This window comes from Arvicola amphibius, chromosome 11 (assembly GCF_903992535.2).
Source record: "Arvicola amphibius chromosome 11, mArvAmp1.2, whole genome shotgun sequence".
Taxonomy (NCBI): Eukaryota; Metazoa; Chordata; class Mammalia; order Rodentia; family Cricetidae; genus Arvicola; species Arvicola amphibius.
In genome coordinates this window covers 33,843,967-33,864,602 of record NC_052057.2, presented here as the reverse complement: position 1 = coordinate 33,864,602, position 20,636 = coordinate 33,843,967, and the positions used below count along the sequence as shown (strand labels likewise).

At 38.0% G+C, this 20,636-nt stretch overlaps 1 protein-coding gene across 4 annotated transcripts in view; it reads left to right on the top strand.

Moving 5' to 3' along the window:
* The window catches only part of C11H4orf33 (chromosome 11 C4orf33 homolog), a 33,977-nt gene that overhangs the window by 455 nt on the left and 12,886 nt on the right, over positions 1-20,636 (top strand). For 2 of the 4 annotated variants that reach the window (XR_005287475.1, XM_038348317.1), the window contains exons 2-7: positions 1,456-1,582; positions 6,440-6,620; positions 8,413-8,473; positions 12,363-12,414; positions 12,502-12,701; positions 18,008-18,158. Coding sequence is in view for 3 of the 4 variants with exons in the window: in XM_038348317.1 (XP_038204245.1) it covers positions 6,440-6,620; positions 8,413-8,473; positions 12,363-12,414; positions 12,502-12,701; positions 18,008-18,113 (600 nt within the window). In the remaining variant the exon portion in view is untranslated. Of the gene's footprint in view, positions 1-1,455; positions 1,583-6,439; positions 6,621-8,412; positions 8,474-12,362; positions 12,415-12,501; positions 12,702-18,007; positions 20,081-20,636 lie in introns of those variants that run through there. The other 2 variants (XM_038348316.1, XM_038348315.1) reach the window with 2 other exon arrangements.

Sequence of the window (20,636 nt, the reverse complement as noted above, 5' to 3'; positions counted from 1 at the left end):
GGGAAAAATAAGTTTACTTGTAGCTTATCACTGGCTTTATAGAGCCTTTTTAATTGGTTATATTTTTATGCATTGAAATAAAGTTTCATTACATAGGTCCTGGTCCTGAGATGGCTCGGCTTGATTAAGAAGTGCTTGACTGATTTAGGATTCCCAGCACCCATATAAAAAGCTAGGCAGGGCCCTATATGCCTTTAATATCAGTACTAGGGAGGTGCAGACAGAAGGTTGAGGGGAAAGGGGTGCTTTCTGGCCAGCAGCCTAGACAAATCGAAATATTTCAGGGTAGCGAGACACTCAAAAAGTAAGGTCAGTTATGTTAATAAGATTTTTCTGTGAGAAAATACCTGGTGGAAATAAAGGTTAAAAAGAAAGGTGAATACCTTTTGAGAATGACATCCCCACCTCAATCTTAGTCCATACACATGTGCAAACACACTCTCCCACAGGGACACACAAAAAACAAAAGTATGTTCTGGGTGAAGTTATGTTGGGCTTTCAGTTGGATGACATAAGAAGTAATCATAAAATAGCATGAACAGTGTTAGCCTCGTTCCTCTAAAGAGACTAGCTTTAAGATGTGTGTATGTCTGTAGCAGTCATACAAGGGTTTAAATTAGCTTTGAACAAGTGAAGATTGAACCTGGTCTTGTTTTCAGTGATCATAAACTTAACATAATAACTTACACTGATTGTGCAAGCTCCACCTCTTCAGTGTAGAATACTTTCTGATGAAACTTCTCACTGCCTCCCCTCAAAGAGAGTTCCCTACGTTTGAAACCTGTATTGCATTGTAAGTTGGCATTGAGTATGTACCTACAAATTTAATATTTACACCCAGCATTAATAAAATATATTGGCATGGAAAAAGCAAAGTGTGACGTCTATGTAAAAATGATGAATGGTTTCTGTCTGAATTGAATGGTGAACTAGAACTTACGTTTGCATTTAAAGTGTTTGATTTTATATGATCATAGTCAAACACAAATCATTTGAACTTTCATGCATTGAAAAATTAATGGCCGGTTTCCCTACTAATTTTAATAAGTTGACACTAAACACTTAGTATACTCAAAGCAAACCTGAAGAAGATAGGAAGTTGGAGTTTAAGTAAGCAAGTTTCAAGATAGCTCATCATACCAAGGATTTTAGCCCAGTATGATTTCAATATTACAACCTTTAATCACCATGTAATATAAATAAATTATATATAATGTTTTGATGTTTATAGTTAGTTTTTAGTTGAAATCAATGGTTTGCTATGTTACATATTTTATTACAATCTCATTGATTTACAGTTCAATTTCAAATATTTTATTGTTCGTAATGCTGAATTATCCTTCCCTCGCAAAATAATAGAAGTAAACTCCCAGACTTCAATGGTATGATTAAAAGCCTTCGAATGTGCATTTGTATGACCTCAAAACATTTTCCCTGAAAACTTGGGTTTGTCAGTTTCAGAACTCCAAGTTCCTCCCCCTATCACGTGTACTGGGTGGAGCCTAAGAGGGGGTCCTCCTCTACGACCTAGGCCAGAGACCACAGCGAGCTAGAAGGAAGAACCTCCAGGCCTGTGCTCTTGGTAAGTCCTCTCATCTCCTCTTTAAAGTCTGTCAGACGCTGGTATTGAAGACAGTTTTCTTTCCCCTGCCTCCAGCTGGCATGGCTTCCTCTGACTTCACTTACTTCTCCGTTTCTTTTAGCAATGTGTGCTGCAGTGCCGCATGCAAACCGGAAAGATGTATGTGCTGTAAGAAAGGGATTTTATTTTTGTAAATAAAGGAACTTGGAATTTTTCTTGGAGATTGTCTTATAGAAAAACATTCTTTAAAACCTTTCTTTTAAGGTTTTAAGGTGGGTTTTTTGTCTGCTAAATGAATACATCACTTTTCATTTTCATGTATCGAAGTTAAATCTATTGAATTTTAAAGTGTCAGTCGAAGAAGATGAACAAAAAGTGAAAGCTACAGGTTAACAACATGGTCTTAAGAAAGCCAAAGCAACTGATAGTGAGACTGTGTAGTGGATGGTGAGCACCTAGGGAGACTGTGTAGTGGATGGTGAGCTCCTAGGGAGACTGTGTAGTGGATGGTGAATGGCTAGTAAGATTAATTCTGACTCTGTAAATGTTTTATCATAGTGCTAGTTAAGAGTTAAGAGATTTATCTGTGGGACAATTGTATTCTGTCAGTTATATTTTAAATAAACTCCGATTGGTCAGTACCCAAGCAGGAAGTATAGGCAGGACAACCAGGCAGGAAATATAGGTGGGTCAGTGAGAACAGGTGTATTCTGGGAAGAAGGAAGCTCCTTCTGCAGTTGTGAGCCCGCCACAGAAGAAGCAAGATGTGACTGCCTCGCTGAAAAAAGGTACCAAGCCATGTGGCTAGCATAGACAAGGATAGTGGGCTAATATAAGTTATAAGAGTTAATAAGAAACCTGAGCTAATGGGCCAATCAGTTTATAATTAATGTAGACCTCTGTGTGATTTCTTTGGGACTTAATGATTATGGGAACTGGGCAGAACAAGTACTGGGCAGGACAGAAACTCCGACAACATTTATCCTTAAATTGAACTCTGAAATAGTCTCAAACTATCATTTGTAATATCTTACTGTCATGAATTCAAATTGATGCAGCTACTCAAACATACAGACCCACACTCCCTGTCTTTATATTGCAGTGCAGTAAACTTCAGACTGTTAGAGCAGCCATTCCAAAGCCATGGACCTTCATTTTACTCCTTCACTAGCCATTACAATTTTATGCATTTCTCCACCTCTCCCCACCCCCGCCACACACACCTATGACAGAGTTTAGGCTGGAAAAATAAGTAGCTTTTATATTCTTGGATGACTCAAGTGTCCTTTTCTGCATCTGCCCTGCCTCTTCCCTTAGTATTATTTTTTCTTAGTCTCCTTTCTGAACGTTACACAGTAGCTACCCTTACAGCTGTTTCCATGTATACATGTATACATTAATGTCCGTGCATATATTTACACATATACATTATATATAAAACAGATGCCTATAATTAATATGTTTACACTGATACATGTATATATCACAATTTATTCTTTTAGAATTTTATATACACATATAATGAATTTGGTCATACTCCTCCCCCTAACTCTTCCTAGAGCCACTCCTGCTTCTTGGGCCCCTTCCAACTTCATGTCCTTCTTTTTTCCCCCAAATAATCACTGCATCTGGTTTGTGGTTCTAATATACTCATGCGTATAGGACCATGACTGGATTTGAGTCAGTGTACCAGGGGCCACATCCTTAAAGAAAACCAACTCTTCTCCCAGAAGCCATCAGCTGTCAATTGCTCCCCAGCTAGGGGTTGGGGACATTTGAGTCCCTGTCTCCTTCATGCTGAAATATTGTATTGTTGATTGTAGCATGATTTCTAATTGTTCTTAATAATAAAACCCAGGGTCAGATATTAGGGGGTGAAAGCTGAAGGATCAGAGAAGCAGAGCGGCCTGCCAGTAGAGTTTTTACCTCTACCAATACTCAGACCAAAGGGGTGATCCTGTCTCTATGAATCCTCAGACTGACTGCTCAGACTGAATCTTCAGACTGCATCTGAACTCTTGTCTCCTCTTGCCTTATATTTCTTTCTCTGCCCAGCTATATAACTCCTGTATCCACCTGTGTAGTGCTTGGGTTAAAGGCATGTAATCCAGAGTACTGGGATCACCGTTGTGTGAGCTCTGTATTTCTTTTAGACAGATTCAATCTTGTGTAGCCCAGGGTGCCCTTGAACTCACAGAGATCCATCTGCCTCTGTCTCCTGAGTGCTGGGATTAAGGGAGTGAGCCACCACTGCTAACTAGTGGCTTAACTCTGCACTCTGATCTTCAGGCAAGCTTTATTTGTTATATTACAAACAAAATATCACTAGAATTGATCTTGTACAGGTCTTTTGCACACAGCCACAGCTACTATGAGTTCATGAGTACAGCAGTCCTATCATGTCCAGAATACACTGGTTTGCTCCTGTATCTGTCACTTCTGGCTCTTGCAGTCTTACTATCCCTTTTTCCTTAAGGATATGATTTAGATGCCTTATTAATACATAGATTTTAACAAGACATTGATGTAACTGGCACAGTGTGTTTCTTCTGCTTAAAAGTGTACACTCAGAATTTAAGTTGTAGACATCAGAGCTGTATTCACTTGACATATAAATAGGTCCTACTTCAAGCATTCTCGCTTAGACTGTGAGGTAACAAATACATGTGCATTAGTTGTGTGAATCAAACGGGAAGAGTGCAGTGTAATAGAGAATGGCAGGGAGGGTTACACCAGGTGAGGAGGCCATGGATAATTAAGATGTCTATTTCATTGGCCTATGTGCAAAGAAACAGAAAGACAGTAAGGTCTTCGGGAATGGCTAAGGGAGTTGAGAGGAGGTTTAGTTGTCTGGGAGCTTATGTTATCTTCAGATTGTTAAGTCAGCAAGATTATACATTATAGTTTGAAAATACAGTTTTGTATAATGTATTCTGATATCAGTTTCCCCTCCTTCATCTCTTCCCAGATCCTCCCCACCTCCCTACCCAAACAACTCCATCCCTTTTTTTCTCTCTCTCTTTAGAAAACAGGCAAGCAAAGAAACCAAAACCAAAAACCAATAACAATAAAAAGAAAACAGAATAGAAAAACAAGGATAAACAACAACAACAACAAATAAGAAGTTTGAGAAACACCTACACACACACACACACACACACACACACACACACACACATACACACCCCTTCCCAAATACCGTTAGGTTCATTTTGAGTTGGTCATCTCCTACTGGACTTGGGGCCTGTCCTTGAGAGTGGTTTGAGTGCTCAGTGAAACTCCAATGGAGAAAACTAATTTTTCCTTTCTGCTCAGTTGTCAGTTGGTTTTTGGTTAGGAATGGGAGATCGTAGATCAAGTCCACTTCCCCATCTCAGAGCTGGTTCCCCATCCAGCTGGAATCTGTGCATGCTGTCACTGTGTCTGAATTTATGTGAGCATCAGTCCCTGTTGTGTCTTTGGAGGCTTTGTTTCCTCAGTGCCTTCCACCCTCACTGGCTCTTAAAATATTTTGCTTCCACTTCCATAAAGTTCCCTGAACTCTGAGGGAAAAGATTTGTTGGAGACATCCCTTTTAGACTGGGTGTTCTAAGATCTCTCACTCTGCATATTGTCCAACCTTGAGTCTGTGTTTGTTCCCATCTACTACAAGTGGAAGTTTCTCTGGTGATGGCTGAGTGAGGCACTGATCTATGGGTATAGCAGAATGTTGTGAGGAGTCACTGTATTTCCTGTAGTACTTGGTTTGCCCCTGGGTCCATGGCCTATTTGGTACCTTGTTCTTGGCCACCCAAGCAGGGTCAGGTTTGTGTTCCATCACGTGAAGTGGGCCTTAAGTCAAATCACATATTGGTCACTGCCTCAAGCATTGTGCTACCATTGCCTTAGCATATCTGGCAGGAAGGATATCATTGCAGATCAAAGGTTGTGTGGCTGGGTTCATGTTTATATTTCTCTTTTGTTGAAGATGCTGTCTTTTTTTCCAATCCGTATTTCTGGCTTCTTTATCAAAAAGCAGGTGTTCACTGGTATGTAGATTGATGTTTGGGTCTTCAATTTGTTTCCTTTGAAGAGCTACAGGCAATCAGTGACTGCCAAGAGAGGAAGAGTCATCTTCCCCAGGGATAAACCCCCTCCTTGGTTATTCAATACCAAGTAGTGAGTCCTAAAAACATGTATAAATATATAAACAACAATAAATAGACTCAACATGTAGAATTTATATATTAATATGTATGCATTAATGTATCAATGATTAAAGAAAAAGAAAACAAGAGAGATAATACATGAAGGTAGAATAAGGGCTTGAAAGTAGAGGAAGGGAAACATTGAAGGAAGAACAAGATATAGGGTAGGGAGTTGAAGATGATCAGCATATAATATATATGTATGAAATGTCATAATAAAACCCATCAACTGTACAATTAATAAATGCTAAAAAATGAAATGACATTTACAGATAATTGATACACACACATATAATGTTGCCATCTTAAAAAACAAAGTTGTATACTAATGAGATGGATGTATTTATTTTTACACAAAGGATTAATCTTGGCTAAATATGGAAAATACATAAACTCACATAGTTAAGTACATTTACAATTTCTGCAGTGAACTTAGTCATAACATTTTAGAATGACTTTTGCATACCACAAATAAGCAGAGCAACATCAAGATTAAAAGTCATAAATCTTCTTGGCGCCGTGATTTTTCACAACCCAGATGGCCTTATGACTCCTGGGATCCTGTTCTTGTCGTTCTGTTGCCTGACTGTCTCTTGTTTGGCACTGCAGTTTTCAAGTAGAGGGCAGTGGTATATGTTGTTAACAAGTTTGTTTTAATTTGCTTCTTCAGATGGATTTTAAGATTGAAAACACTTGGGATGGTGTTCCAGTGAGGCATGAGCCAGTGTGCATCAAGCTGAGTCCAGGGGACAAGGGCGTGAAGATGGAGGTCAGTGCTCCGTTTTTCAATGATCCTCCAGCTCCTCTTGGAGAACCCGGAAAGCCTTTCAGTGAACTGTGGAATTATGAAGGTAGGTAGAAGTATTGTATTTTATTAGAAACATAAATCTTTTTCTAATAACCTCTCAGAGAGCTATTATTTCATCTCGCTGTTAGGAAGTAATGTGCTTTTGAACAACTGACGTTCAGTTTCTGATCTTGACAATCTGTCATTCTGACTTTGCTCCCTTTCCAGCGGGGCTCCAGCATATAAGCAGAGCAGAGGGAAACGGCAGCCCAAGTCCGGATGCTTGTGTTGCTGCCACATTTCCTTCCTTTCTTACGTCATCTGCTCTGAAACGAGACCATGTCCTGTCTTTTAAGACTATTTAAATCACCGTTTTTACCTTACAAGCCTCCTTAATGGGAATTTTAGGGTGTGTTACTTACAGGAGAAACACTGTCAGCATGAGATTTAATATTTACTTTCTGCTGTCAAGTAATCTCACATATCAAATTAAGGCCAGGAAATTAAATGCTTTCAGGCTTGTTCTCTGACCTTCTTGTACTATATTCTCATCAAGCTGCAGGGTTCTTTCTGAAATACTGTTCTTGATGCCATCCTCATAGATATAAAACACTCATTACAGAGAAATTAAGAATTTACCCCAAGATTTCGCACTCAGTGTATTGGCATTTATTTACTTGGTTAGCAGAGAGCCTTCCTTCTAAGTAAACTCTTTTCCTAAGTCCATGTTTCTCTTTGAAGCCAGAGTGATCTGTTACTCCTCTAAATGAAAATTTAAATTTACCTTCCGGCTGAAAGTTTTTAATGCAAAAAAGCAAATTGTACTTAAGTATGATTTTATATTTATTTTTAAATATCTTAAGAGGTAAAATCATTTATAGAAGCATAGGAAACGTCTGGCAAGTTCTAGACTAACTTAGAAAGAAAAGGACTTGGGTTTCCCTTCATATATTTTATGCAGTTGTAACTATTCACAAGAAAGAGGCACTTCATCCACAATCAAATAATTTTTAAAACAGCTAATGCTCAAAACCCCTGAAATTATAATAAAAATTACCACTTACAAATAAACCAGTATTTTTTAATTAGTTTTAGAAAATTAGTTTGAAAAGACATTTCCATGCTTGCGGAGGTCAGGGGACCTGTGGGAGTTGGTTGTCTCCACCCACTGTGTGGGTTCTGGGGCTCTAACCCCGGTCCTCAGGTTGGGTAGCAAGCACTTTGCCTGCAGCTACAACACTATCTCCACCGCTCTTCATATTTGTTGTGCCCGTGTTGTAGACAGGTAGTCACTGGCACACACATGCACATACAAACACATGTTTAAATCTCATGTACACTCAGTTCATTGGCTCATACATTGAGTGACTGCTCTATAACCAGCCTGCAAATATCATGGAAGTCTTGTCATGCCAATACATGTTTCACTGTCTTTGATTTCCATGGCACCATTGTACTCTATTACATGAAATGTGTGTATTCTGTAACGTACCCAGTCAGTTTTGCTGAATAATAGGTGGCCTATTTATGTACCAGGAAATATTTTTTGTGTAAGAAGAGATGTATCATTTCTAGTTTTTTGAGTCATACCCTGATGGGTAGAAGTGTACTTAACTTCTTTTTCTAATTGTCTGATTTGTTTCCTTGGGATAAATTCCAAGAGGAAGATAACTGGGCCAGAGTCCATCTGTGCAGACATGTTCACTTCCCTGTGGTCTCACTATCACTAGGCTTTGTATTTCCTACTGGCGGTAGTGTGATGATTTAAAAAACTTAGCAATTCACTTTATATTAGAAGCGAATAAATTATTTACTATGTAAGCAAAATAAAATTTCCCATGTTCTATTTTCATAAGTTGTGGAAGCATTTTTCTTGAATGATACAACTGAGCAGTATTTAGAAGTTGAACTTTGTCCGTAAGTATAAACTCTTTATCTTAACTATTACTGCATAAGTTGAATATGCTTGTTTGCTAGTTATAAATAGTATGGTTGTAGTAAAGCTTACTAGGTTCAACTAAGTAGAGGTCATATAACTGGAGTCAGTTTTAAATCTTGTTTTTTACTGTCTTGTACAATGCATACCTCCAGAATTTATGTTTAGAATATATATTCTACACACACACACACACACACACACACACACATCCTACATGATTGAGAGTATTATGTTGATATGATTTTTTTGGTTTATTGATATAAATGATTTTGTAATAAATTTGATAATTTTTTTACAAAGTAGAAAAAATTACTGTGAATAAATCATTACTTTATATGTTTGCACTGTGATACATTAGCTATTTAGAAGTAAAGGGAGATTTCTGATCCCTAACGAAGACATTATCTCCAATTCACAACCACTTGTAATGGAAAAATTAGTTTTCTTCAGTGGAATCTCAGTGAGCACACAAACTACACTTAAGGGCAGTCCCCAGGCTCAACAGTAAGTGACTGACACAAAACAAAATCAATGGTATTTTTTGTAGGCTTTTTTTTTTTTTTTTTGGTCTCCTATTGCTTTTTGAGGGCATTTTTTAAAATCTTACTTGTCTTTTGCTTGTATGCTATGGTCTCCATTTCTGTGCTTTTATGCATTTTGTTTTTGTTCGTATGCGTGTCTCTGAGTGTGTTGTGTGAGCTTGTGCTCATGTGCACACATGTTTATTCTGGTCTGATTTTTTTATCTGCCTGTTTGTTTCCTGAAGAAAGAGAGAAAGAAGGTGTGGTGTTAGATGGGTGGGGGAGAATCTACCAGGAGATAGAGGAAACTGTGTTCAGAATATATTGTATGAAAATTTTTATTTTGAATAAAAATGGGACACATAAAAATAGCTCTACCTTACAGAAATGTTTCTTTTAGATTCTTGAATGATTAAACTTTAATTTTATGTATTATATAATTATATATTCATGTATTTATTCATTTAGTCATCAATCATTCTTTTGAGCACATAGTATATCGTTTTTGCATTTAATGCCAAGAAGCTAATTTAAATCATACCTGAATTTTCCAAGAGTCACGGTAAAAATATTACCTTTGGAATTTTTTTATTTTTATTTTTTATATTTAATTAATTAATTAATTATTTGTCTTTAGACACAATTTCACTGTATAGCTCTGGGCAGTCTGGAACCCTTGGGGATTAAAGGTGTTGGCTGTTACGCCCAGCTGTCTTGGAATTTCTTCCTTTGGGCTTAAATATTTATTTGGGAACTTGATTTACATGGTGACAGACTTCTGTTCCTCAGTAGATGTAAACTAAGGAAACTTACGTTTACCTGTTATCTAAATTATAGCATGCTTTTAATACATGAGATGTTTCTATATTGCTTATTTATTTTAGATGTCACTTAAATATTTCTAAGTATCAGTGTCCAGTAGTATTTATTCCTTTGTAAACTGACAATTGAGCACCAATTAATCTTCACAAAATTTAGATTCCCACTTGTTAGTTGTTTCTTTTTTATTTTGTTTTGCTTTTGCTAACTCTAACATGAAAGAAATGCAGTTATTTGCAATTCGTTTTGTTTTGTTTTGCATTGTTTTCTGAGACAAGCTCTAACCTTGCAGCCCTGGCTAGCATGGAATACACAAAATTCACCTGCTTCTGCCTGCAAGTTCTGTCAATGAAAATGCATGCTACCACATGAAGCCTGCTATTGTTGTTGTTTCTGTTGTTGTTATTATTATTTGGTTTTTCAAGAGAGCGTTTCTCTGTGTAGCTTTTGGAGCCTGTCCTGGAACTGGCTTTGTAGACCAGGCTGGCCTCAAACTCACAGAGATCCTCCTGTCTCTGCCTCCTGAGTGCTAGGATTAAAGGCATGCATCACCACCGCCTGACTGCCTGCTATTATTTTTAAAAATCAGAATAAGTAGATACGTTTTCATGTTATCTTCCAACTAGCATGTCAAAATATTTTATTTAAAGCTATGATTAGTTCTTATAAACTGTTATGAAATGTAGAAAAGTTTTAGCTATCATGTGCTGATTTTTGCCCCACAGATGAGAAAGCAAAGACAAACATTCCTAATTTGACTAAAAGATAACAAAGAACTTAGACTTACCAAAACTCTCAAGTTCAAGCTTAGATTTTTTAAAAATTTGTCTTACATTTTTGAAAAGTACTTATTCGGGGGCTGGAGAGATGGCTCAGTGGTTAAGAGCACTGGCTGCTCTTCCATAGGTCCTGAGTTCAATTCCCAGCAACCACATAGTGGCTCACAACCATCTGTACTGAGATCTGGCGCCCTCCTCTGGCGTGCAGGCATACATAGAGGCAGAATGTTGTATACATAATAAATAAATAATTTTTAAAGAAAAGAAAAAGAAAATACTTATTCATTTATTTTATATATATATATATATATATATATATATATATATATATGTATTTGTGTGCATAAGTGCACCAAGTCTAGCATTTGAAGGTCAAGGCACAATGTGTGGGAGTAAGTTCTCTTTTTCTAAGTTCTTGTAATTGAACTTAGGGGCTTGGCAGCAATCTCCTCTAACTGCTGAGCCATTTTTCTGGCTCCTGCAGTTTTCTTCTATTAGATTGTATCAGATTATTTTCATGAAGTGACAGTCTAACATTGGATACATGGAAAAATAGTTTTTCATTAAAAACAACATGGTAGCCATTGTGTATAAAAGTTTTTAAAATTAGCATCCTCAGGGTAGTTTGGTTTGTATACCTCAGAATAGTTAATTATCATGAATCATGGTTCTGCCTCAGGCAGTCAATTCCTATACTGCTTAATTAAGAGTTAGAAAAGCAGCAAGAAGAACATTGTTTTAATTTGCAAGAAGTTTTACGAATTCTAGGATCTTCCTAAAGCGCCATAAAAACATAAAATTAATCAGAGGATTTTAAAATGGAAAGCTCTACTAGTCTTCTGTTAGAGACTTTATTGCAGAAAATCCTCCCTCCAAAAGCTCACAAAGGACCATCTGGGTGGAAATGTTTGATAGACTTCCAGAGGCAGAAAATTTACTTCTTGTAAATACATGCAATCCATTGCTTCTTAAAGACTTTGATAATCCCACTTATTCATTCCCATTAGAATTTCCTTTTGAGACTCTGTTGTGCTTCTTTTTGGAGATGTGGCATCGGTGCCTGAACAAATGGTAGGAACCTGGGAAACAGGTGCAGACTGTTCAAGGATAGCAGTGTGAAAAAACAGCTATAGGTTAAAGTCTGTGCCTTGTTGACTAGTTTTGGCCAATCTATATTGTACGTTTTCTGTCTTCCTAATGGGCCTCAAGAACGTTTCTTACAGGAATAACGTTTAGTTAAGCTATTAGATTAAGATTTGGAAGTCAGCTCCAGCTTTCCTTGGCTGCTTCAGTTGTTGCAGTTCTTTTTATTTTAAGCCATAAGTATAATGATTATCTCTTTTTTCATACATTGTGTTAGCTAACCAAATAAAGTATTTTATATAATTTCCTATCTAAAGAATATGAAAATCAAGGGCCAGTGAAATTGTGCAGTGGGTAAAGAATATGAAAAGTAGGGTTAGCCAGCAAAATGTTATGATGTATCAGCAGGTGTTTAGGAAACAGTAATTCCAAAGTTGCCATTTCTAAATAGTGTGAGACACTGGCTCTCCCTATAGTTATCCAATATTGTATTGTATTTTTTGTTTATTTGGAAATTTAGCTACAAGCACACACATTACAGGTAGAGAAGAAAGTAAGGAAGATTATATTGTTTTTTCTTGTGACAGACCATAGAAACGATCCCTAAAGGCATAGTCTTAATATTGGTTTTCTTTAACACTCATGAGGAATCTTAATTTTGACAGACATGGACAGCATTTAGTTCTTTTACTCTCTGGAAGAAGAAATATTTGGAAAGTGAGTAAACAAACATATGGAACCATATTCTATAATGCACAGCATGTGTATCTGTAAGTTTGAACTCGCCTTTTATGTCTCTCCTAGAAAGAGCTTGAGTTATCATTCAAAGCGTTCAGAGGGGAGACAAACTGGGAAGGTGTAGCTCTTCTCCCTTGGAGTTATTTTCCACCAAATGTGACAAAATTCAACTCATTTGCAATTCATGGATCAAATGATAGAAGAAGTTATGAAGCCCTTTACCCTGTGCCACAGCGTGAACTGAAGCAAGGACAACAGCCTGATTTGTAAGTAAAAAATAAGTGGAGGTACTTGTTCTGTAGGCCAGGCTGGCCGCAGACTCTTGAATGCTGGAACTAAAAGCTACCTCCACCTGGTGGGAATTAGTTCTTGGTAGAGCAATAGTAACACGTGGTAGTTGATGATGGTATGTGTGGGTACATACAAAAGGCCCTGTGTTCCCTCATGAACCTCTACTTTTGACCAAGATAGATTATCTCATTACTTTCAGCAAAGCACTTAGTCTTCCATGATTATATAAGAAGAATATTAATTAGTGAGTGCACATCAACTGATACTTGTTGGCATACAAAAGAGAGTTTCACACTAACCCGGAATGGAGAATAACAAAGGTTTATTTAGCTAGGGGTAAACTCACAGAAAGGGTAGCAATTTGTAGTCCTCTGCATGCGCTGGGAACTGGTACTAAATCCAGCAGCCAAGAGGCCAGCACATGCTTTGCGGTCTGCATTGATAGTATGTGAAGCTATGCCCAAAGTGAGCTGGTATCTTAAAGGCTATTGGATGAAGGAGTTTCCATAGCACCTCCCCCTTTTGTCTAAATAAGAGAGTTCTAAACCTAATACAAAACTATATACAATAAGAACAAATATCAAGTATTGTCCAGGGGAAAAAAGAGACAAACGTACATAAAAATTAGAATTACAACCAGAATGCACAACATCAAGCAAGAAATATATGCTAAATGTTTCAATAGTTATCCTGTCCTAAGGAGTCTAAGTCTTATATTCAAAATGGCTTGGCTAAGTCATGAGAAGAAACTAACTACGACTATCTAGTCTTCAACCCAATCAAAGGCCCGAGAAAGAAAGTAATATTACTTGAGTAAACAGGAAGAGCTATCAAGCAACTTTCAAAAGGGGCAAGAAACGACAGAGACAACCAGCTACCTGGGAAATCACCCATAGTATTATTTGCAATGTTGGAGCAACCAACTTTGGCTAAGGCCTAGAGTAACTGACAGATCATTTTCAGAGGCAAGAAAATTTTAAAAACTGTCTTACCCTGTCTTGGCAAGGTTTGGCAGTCTTTCTGCTTGTATCCTGCTTGTCCAGTCTGGACACTGTGCAAAATGGGAAGCACTATGCAGCACATAAACCCTTTTTGTCTGAGTAAAAGCTAAATCTGCCATAAAATATCAGTGGTCAAGGCAGGGGCAGTTGAGGCCAGTTTTGTGAAGAAGAAAACAAGCTCTGAGTGGTGTTTCTTCAATGTCCATCAACCTCTCTGAAGTAATTGGAGCTGCCAGAAGCAGACATGTCTCACTGTTGAGAAAAGTCTACGTTCTTAAAATATTTTAAATGCCATATTCTATAGGTCTTTGAAAGATTTGAAGATTATCTGTCTAACAAAAATAGATCTCTATATATCTTAGGTCTTTAACTACCATGACTACAAGTTTGACTATTATAAATAACTATTAATCTGAATTTCTCAATTATACGTTACATTTTAAAAATGAGCTACACAAACATAATACTTTAAACGAGCAGAAATACATATACACAGTATAACAAAATTGACCGTAAATTTGTATCAATAGACCAAAGTCCATACCAATGCAAAGTACTCATCTCTATATCATATCTCCCTTTAAATGAAAGCAAACATTTATAAACAATCATTTTGGGAATTTGGGTGTAGTTTTCTCCAAACTGCTTCCTACTGTTTGTTGAATGAAGTATTTTTAGTGTTCATGGAGACCTTTTGGTTAAGTCTTGCTCCATCAAACCACATTAACCTGGAAGGAACCCACAGGTTCTCATCTTCTGTGGAAACAAAAGCAGAACCTCTTTCCCAAAGCAACATATACTTAGAGCAAATTTTGAAGTCAAATTTATACTTTTAAAATATATATGTTGGTTTAACTTAGCACCCCTCAGAATCAAATGTCTCTCTGCAGTCAAAAAACTCAAAGATAACACAATAATATGCATAATCCAGAGTCTCTGTGTATTTTTCATTTTTATGTGGCTTATTTTTCTTTACTTCTTTAATCTATGATTGTCAGTACTCTTTTATATTTTACTTTTACTGTCTCTTTAAAGACATTTCTTTTTATAACTGTCTATTCTCTTTCTCCTCTCTCCCCCAAGCCTACTTACATTTTTACACACACTGTCTCATTTATAGGTCTTTTGTAGCAGCAGGCCGCTTGTCCGCTTGTTTGTTTCCCAGTCGCCCAGACCCTCGAAATAATCACACAGAAACTGTATTAATTAAATCACTGCTTGGCCCATTAGTGCTAGCTTCTTACTGGCTAACTCTTACATCTTAATTTATCCCATTTCTAGTAATCTGTGTATTGCCACGTGGCAGTGGCTTACCGGCAAAGTTTCAGCATGTCTGACTCTGGTGGCAGCTCCATAGTGTCTTTTTCCTCCCTTCTTTTCCCCAGCATTCAGCCTAGCTTTCTCTGCCTACCTCAGTTCTACCTTGCTATCAGTCCAAAGCAATTTCTTTATTCATTAATGGTAAATCACAGCACACAGAGGGGACTCCCACATCAGTCTTTTATGTCTGAATTGGTCCTGTTGTGTATCTGAAATCCTTTTCTGATAAGGAACATTTTAAACTAGTAAGCCGTGTGGTTGTGGCAGCCCTGGATGCTGACTTCATCCCTCCCCTCTTTTCCTTTCAGTATGGTGGAGTACGTTTACTGCCACCTCTGGGACTTCTGAGTGGGAGTCATGCTCACCGCCTCAACTCTGGGAAGCACCATGCAGCACATAAACCCTTTTTGTCTGAGTAAAAGCTAAATCTGCCATGCAGCTCACTGCATGGCCTAGAGATATCTATGTATAGAGGTAGGAATCCACCATGCTCTCCTGCCTGTGCACACCTAGCAGACCTAATCTGGCAGGTTGCCTAGGCAGAGACTGCTGAGCTGCTGGTGTGCTCTCAGCTACTTTCCTCCTAACCCTGAGCAGGTGTACAAGGACCCCGACCTGAAATAGGTGGCAGACCATGTATGTTGGCCCCACATTGGGCACTTTTGTAGATGGATGCTGCTCATTTGTTTCCTGGCTGCTCAGACCTGAATAATCACACAGAAACTGTATTAATTACAACACTGCTTGGCCATTGATTCTAGCATATTCCTAGCTAGATCTTACATCTTAAATTGACCCATTTCTATCAATCTGTGTACTGCCACAAGGCTGTGGCCTACTGGTAAGGTTCCTAAGGTTCTGGTGTGTCCTCCTTTTGCAGCTACATGGTGTCTCCTTGACTCTACCAGCGCTTGCTCTCTGTCTCTGTTCTGATTTCTTGCCTGGCTTTACTCTGCTAAGCTATTGGCTGAAACAGCTTCTTTATTAACCAATGGTAATAAAATATATTCACAACATACAGAGGGGAATCCCACATCAGTTACTGATATGGCTTCAAATTAATTTATGATCCTTATCCTAAATATGGTGGCCAGAGGGATCTGTGTTTTGTGATATGGCTAGAGGTGTTATGAACTCTTCTTTGTTACTAAAGATCTTGTACTCAGTCATATCTCTGCTTTTTTGGTTGCCTCCTTTGAATAAGAGTATCAACTACGTTTCTAGGTAACCATGCTTGTGATAAATTACTTCTTAATTAGTAAATGACATCTGCATTAAGTAATTTTGAATGACCTGTAAATATATGATGGAGACTGTGGCTTAGGGATTCCTCTTTAACAGTTATGTTATCTGTGGGGACTCAAGTTGATGCCTTCTGAGTGGTTGTCAGAGGTGGTGGCTCCTGTGAGACAGCAGGTATTTTAGTCAAGGTACCTTTAACACTTGTCCTATTTTAGTCTTGTCTCCTGGCATCTGAATCCATCATCTTGGAAGGAAATAGCTCTTATTGAGCCTTCTGAATGCTTCATGCATTGCTGCAAGGACTAGTCCCTTAAGGAGGAAAACTCAGTCCTTTTAGGGCAATCTTTGGTTCCTGCTATCTGTCTCTTAATATACTCACTGTGGTCAGCCTTGGGGAGTCTGAATGCTTAGCAGAGCCTAGCAAAGACTTCCTAGTGGACAGCACCAGGCTCGCTAGACATTCCTGCCTTTTAACCCTTTGGACATGACACCATCTTTCTTCTCTACATTTAACTTCTCTTGCTTTTACTGCTTTTCCCTTCATTTCTTCTAGCAGATGCTTGCATTCTGCTTGACATACTTAAACATCTACTTTTTTGCCTTTCTCCCCAGTCCTGACTGTTTCGGGCTCGCTCTTTCTCTTTATTCTCTGCCTCTTCCTTCACTGCTGATCCTTAGCATCTTACTCCTGAATTTATTGATGTTACTCTAAACCGGCTCACCCTGGCCAGGAGGGCAGAAAGGAATAGAAATCTAGGTGCCACTCACTGAGAGCCATCATGCCAAGGCCATGTGCCACTTTTCCTTTTCACTTGCTGGTACCTTCCTGGGGAAGTATGAGTGCACATTGGCTAGGGAGGAAGGATGGCAGCACGATTTCCTGTAGCTCCGAGCTTTACAGAAGCATAGGTGAAAGCCTTTCTTTGCTCACAGAGCCAAAAGAGAACACTTCAGGATAATAATGTTTTTTCTGGAAAGAAAAGATTATTGCTCTTCTTTGTTAGTCTCCTTTACTTTGGCAAAGAAAGAACATACATCTGTCTTTGTTCTTTATTCACCAGAATTTATCAAAGTTTAAGAACATATTCAAGAACTTATGATTTGTTTACAGCTAAAATGAGTTAGGCTGTGTGTGTGTGTGTGTGTGTGTGTGTGTGTGTGTGTGTGTGTGTGCACGTGTGTGCGCGTGTGTCCATACAGATAGAGTCCCAAAGATACTTTCATGTGTTGTTCTTACGGGATACTGTGCACATCATTTGAGACAGGGTCTCTCATTGGCCTGGAGCTTACCACCAAGAATAAGCTGTCTAGCCAGTGAGCCACAGGTATCATTCTGTCTCTGCCTTCCCTGCATGGAGATCACAAACGAGCACCACTACACCTGGCATTTTTATGTGTGTTTTGAGGATTGAATTCATGTTTACTTAGCAGACAATTTACTGAGCCCCTTGAGAGCTGATGTTTACTTTTCCCTTGAGCTGTGAGGGAACTTTGTGTAGAACTGAAGAAGACTGCTTTGAAATATGGGTGAATGTTTTTAGAACCGAGTACTTGATAGCTACAATGAGAAAATTGTACACAGAGAATACATCTAACATTTGTTATTCCTTAAAATGGAGTGTTGTACTATCATTGATGTGACAAAACAAATAGCTCTATAGGACCACAATTTCACAAATACATAATTCACTTCAATTTCTTCCTTTCTTTACTTTTAGCCATCGTCTAGAATATTTCAAGCCTTTCAGTCTTAACACGCTGCTTGGAGAAGAATGGAAGCAGCCAGAATCAGACATGTGGCTAATAGAGAGACCTGATGTGTAGAAGTATCATAGATAACCGAGCATGTCCATCATTTCTCCTTTTAAGGTATTCTAATAAAATACATAAACATATTTTAACAACACACATTTTAACAGAGGTCACTGAAATGTAGCATCTCTGACAAATTGCATATTTTAACAAAGAAATAGAAACTATGTGTAACATAAAATAATTTTTACTTAAATATCCTGTTCATCTTTGAAATTAGTAGAAAACACTGATCTCTTTCAGTTGATGAGACAGTCTGTATCTGCTAAGACACCGAGATAGAAGAATTATTTAACTAGATATCTTTACTGTGTAGGAAGAAATGAAACAGTCTTGCATTCTGGAAATAGAGTTGATACTTTTACTTACAGATAAGGACATTTTCTTAATGCTTCTAAGTACGATGTTAGAAAACTTCATTTGATTTTTGAAGTGCCACACCTTCCCGGTTGAAGATCGATCCCAAAGTACTAAATCAGCACCCCGTCACAAATGAATCATGCAGACAAAAATGTCAACAAAAGGAGCCACAGAGTGAAACCGCGCCACCAATCACACAGATACAACTGCAGAGTGTTCCACCAGCAGCTGCAGAATAAGCTTGATGTTTTCCAGAATAAGACCAGTAACACGTTTGTTGCAGCCCAGATGGCTGTAGCTGCTTGGGTTTTTCTATAACAGAATTTTAGATCTTATAAACAATTCAGCCAAGTGCTACACAACACAATCAGCATACATGCAAAAATAATAGCTTTTCCAAACATCAATAACCAACCTGCTGAGAAAGAAATCAGGAAAGCAGTCCCATTCACAGCAAAAAGAATATCTAGGAACAAGCTTTGTTCATGACTTTTCTCACTGTAGTTATGAGATAATTGAGAAAAGCAGCTCAGTGAAGGGAGGTTTCATATTGACTCACAGTGTGAGGATACAGTCCGTCACAATGAGGAAAGCATGACAACAAGGCCATAAGGTGGCTGGTCACCTTGTGTCTGCTGTCAGAGATCAGAGAGGAATGTTGGTGCTCTGCTTACGTTCTTATTTTTTATTCCACCCTTGGACCTTCTGGGTGCATTTTCCATTATCAAACTTCTTTGAAGAAGTACGACTCCTCTGTGATTCTAAGTCCAGTCAAACTCATAGTGAAGAGTAGCCATCATATCTTGCTGAGGTGGCAAAAGGCTTCTATAGTGAAAGTTGCAGAACACTGGAGAAAGAAGTTGAAGAAGACATTAGAAGATTAAAAGACAGTCCATGTTCTTGTATCCACAAATTTAGTATCGGGGAAATGGCCATATGAAAATGAGATACCTAGAAGTTCATTTGATCACCTTCTAAATTTGAATTCCATTCTTCAGACAATATTGTAGAACAGTATCCTAAATGTGTATGAAACCACAAAGACCTGTAATAGGTAAAGATGTCCCAAGTACGAAGAACATTATTGGAAGTCTCCCAATATCTGATTTCAAGTTATACTGTAGAGCTGTTGTTATTACAGCTCTATGGAACCAGCACAAAAGCAAGCAGTAGACCAGTGGACTAGAACAGAGGATCTTAAAATCATCCTACACAGCCATAGTTTCCTCAATAAATGTTGCTGGGAAAATAAGATATTTGCATATAGAAGACTCAAGCTATATCCCCATATCCCACCTTGTACATAAATCAGCCCCAAGACCTTAATGTAACATCTGGAACATTAAAACTGATAAAAGATAAAGAAAATGCTTCAGATGTAAATATAGGCAGTAACTTCAGGAATATGCTCCATTGTCTCTGGAATAGAAGAATCAACAAATTGTATTTCACCAAATTAAAACAAACTGTACAGGAAAGGAGACAGTTAATGAAGTGAAGAGACAGCCTACAGCAGGGGAGAAAAACTTTGCTAGCTACTCTTCCCTCAGAGGCTTAACATCCAGTGTATATGAAGAGCTCAGAAAAAAAAAATACCAAAGCTAAGCAGGAAAGCTCTACACAGTTCTCAAAAGAGTTTGTAGAGCTATCTAATAATTATAAAACTCAGTGTCGTTAGGTATGAGGAAAATGCAAGTTAAAACCATATTGAGATTTCATCAATCTTTAATAAAATGGAAAATGGATCTTTAATAAAGTGACAAGTGCTGGTGAAGGGAAGGAGGAGAAAGAGCCTTATTCACTAGTCATGGGGACTTATATGAGCACTGTCAGTTGTGGAAATCAGTATGGAGATTCCTCATCAACACTGAAAATAGAGCCTCCCTATGATCCAGCTCTGCTATTTCTGAGTACATCCCCAAGGGGATCAGAATCAGCATAATGCAAAGACACCTGTATAGCTGTGTTCCCAATGTCCAAGCTATAGTGTCCATCTAGGTATCTGTCTAACTGATGATTGAGTAAAGAAAGCACACACGTGAGACAGACAGAGACAGAAAGGACATACCATTCAGCCATAAGAAAACAAAATTATGCCATTTTCAGGAAAATGGAAATAAACTAAGTCAGACTCTGAAAGATAAGTAACTCCTGTTTTTCTTTAGTCATGAAAGT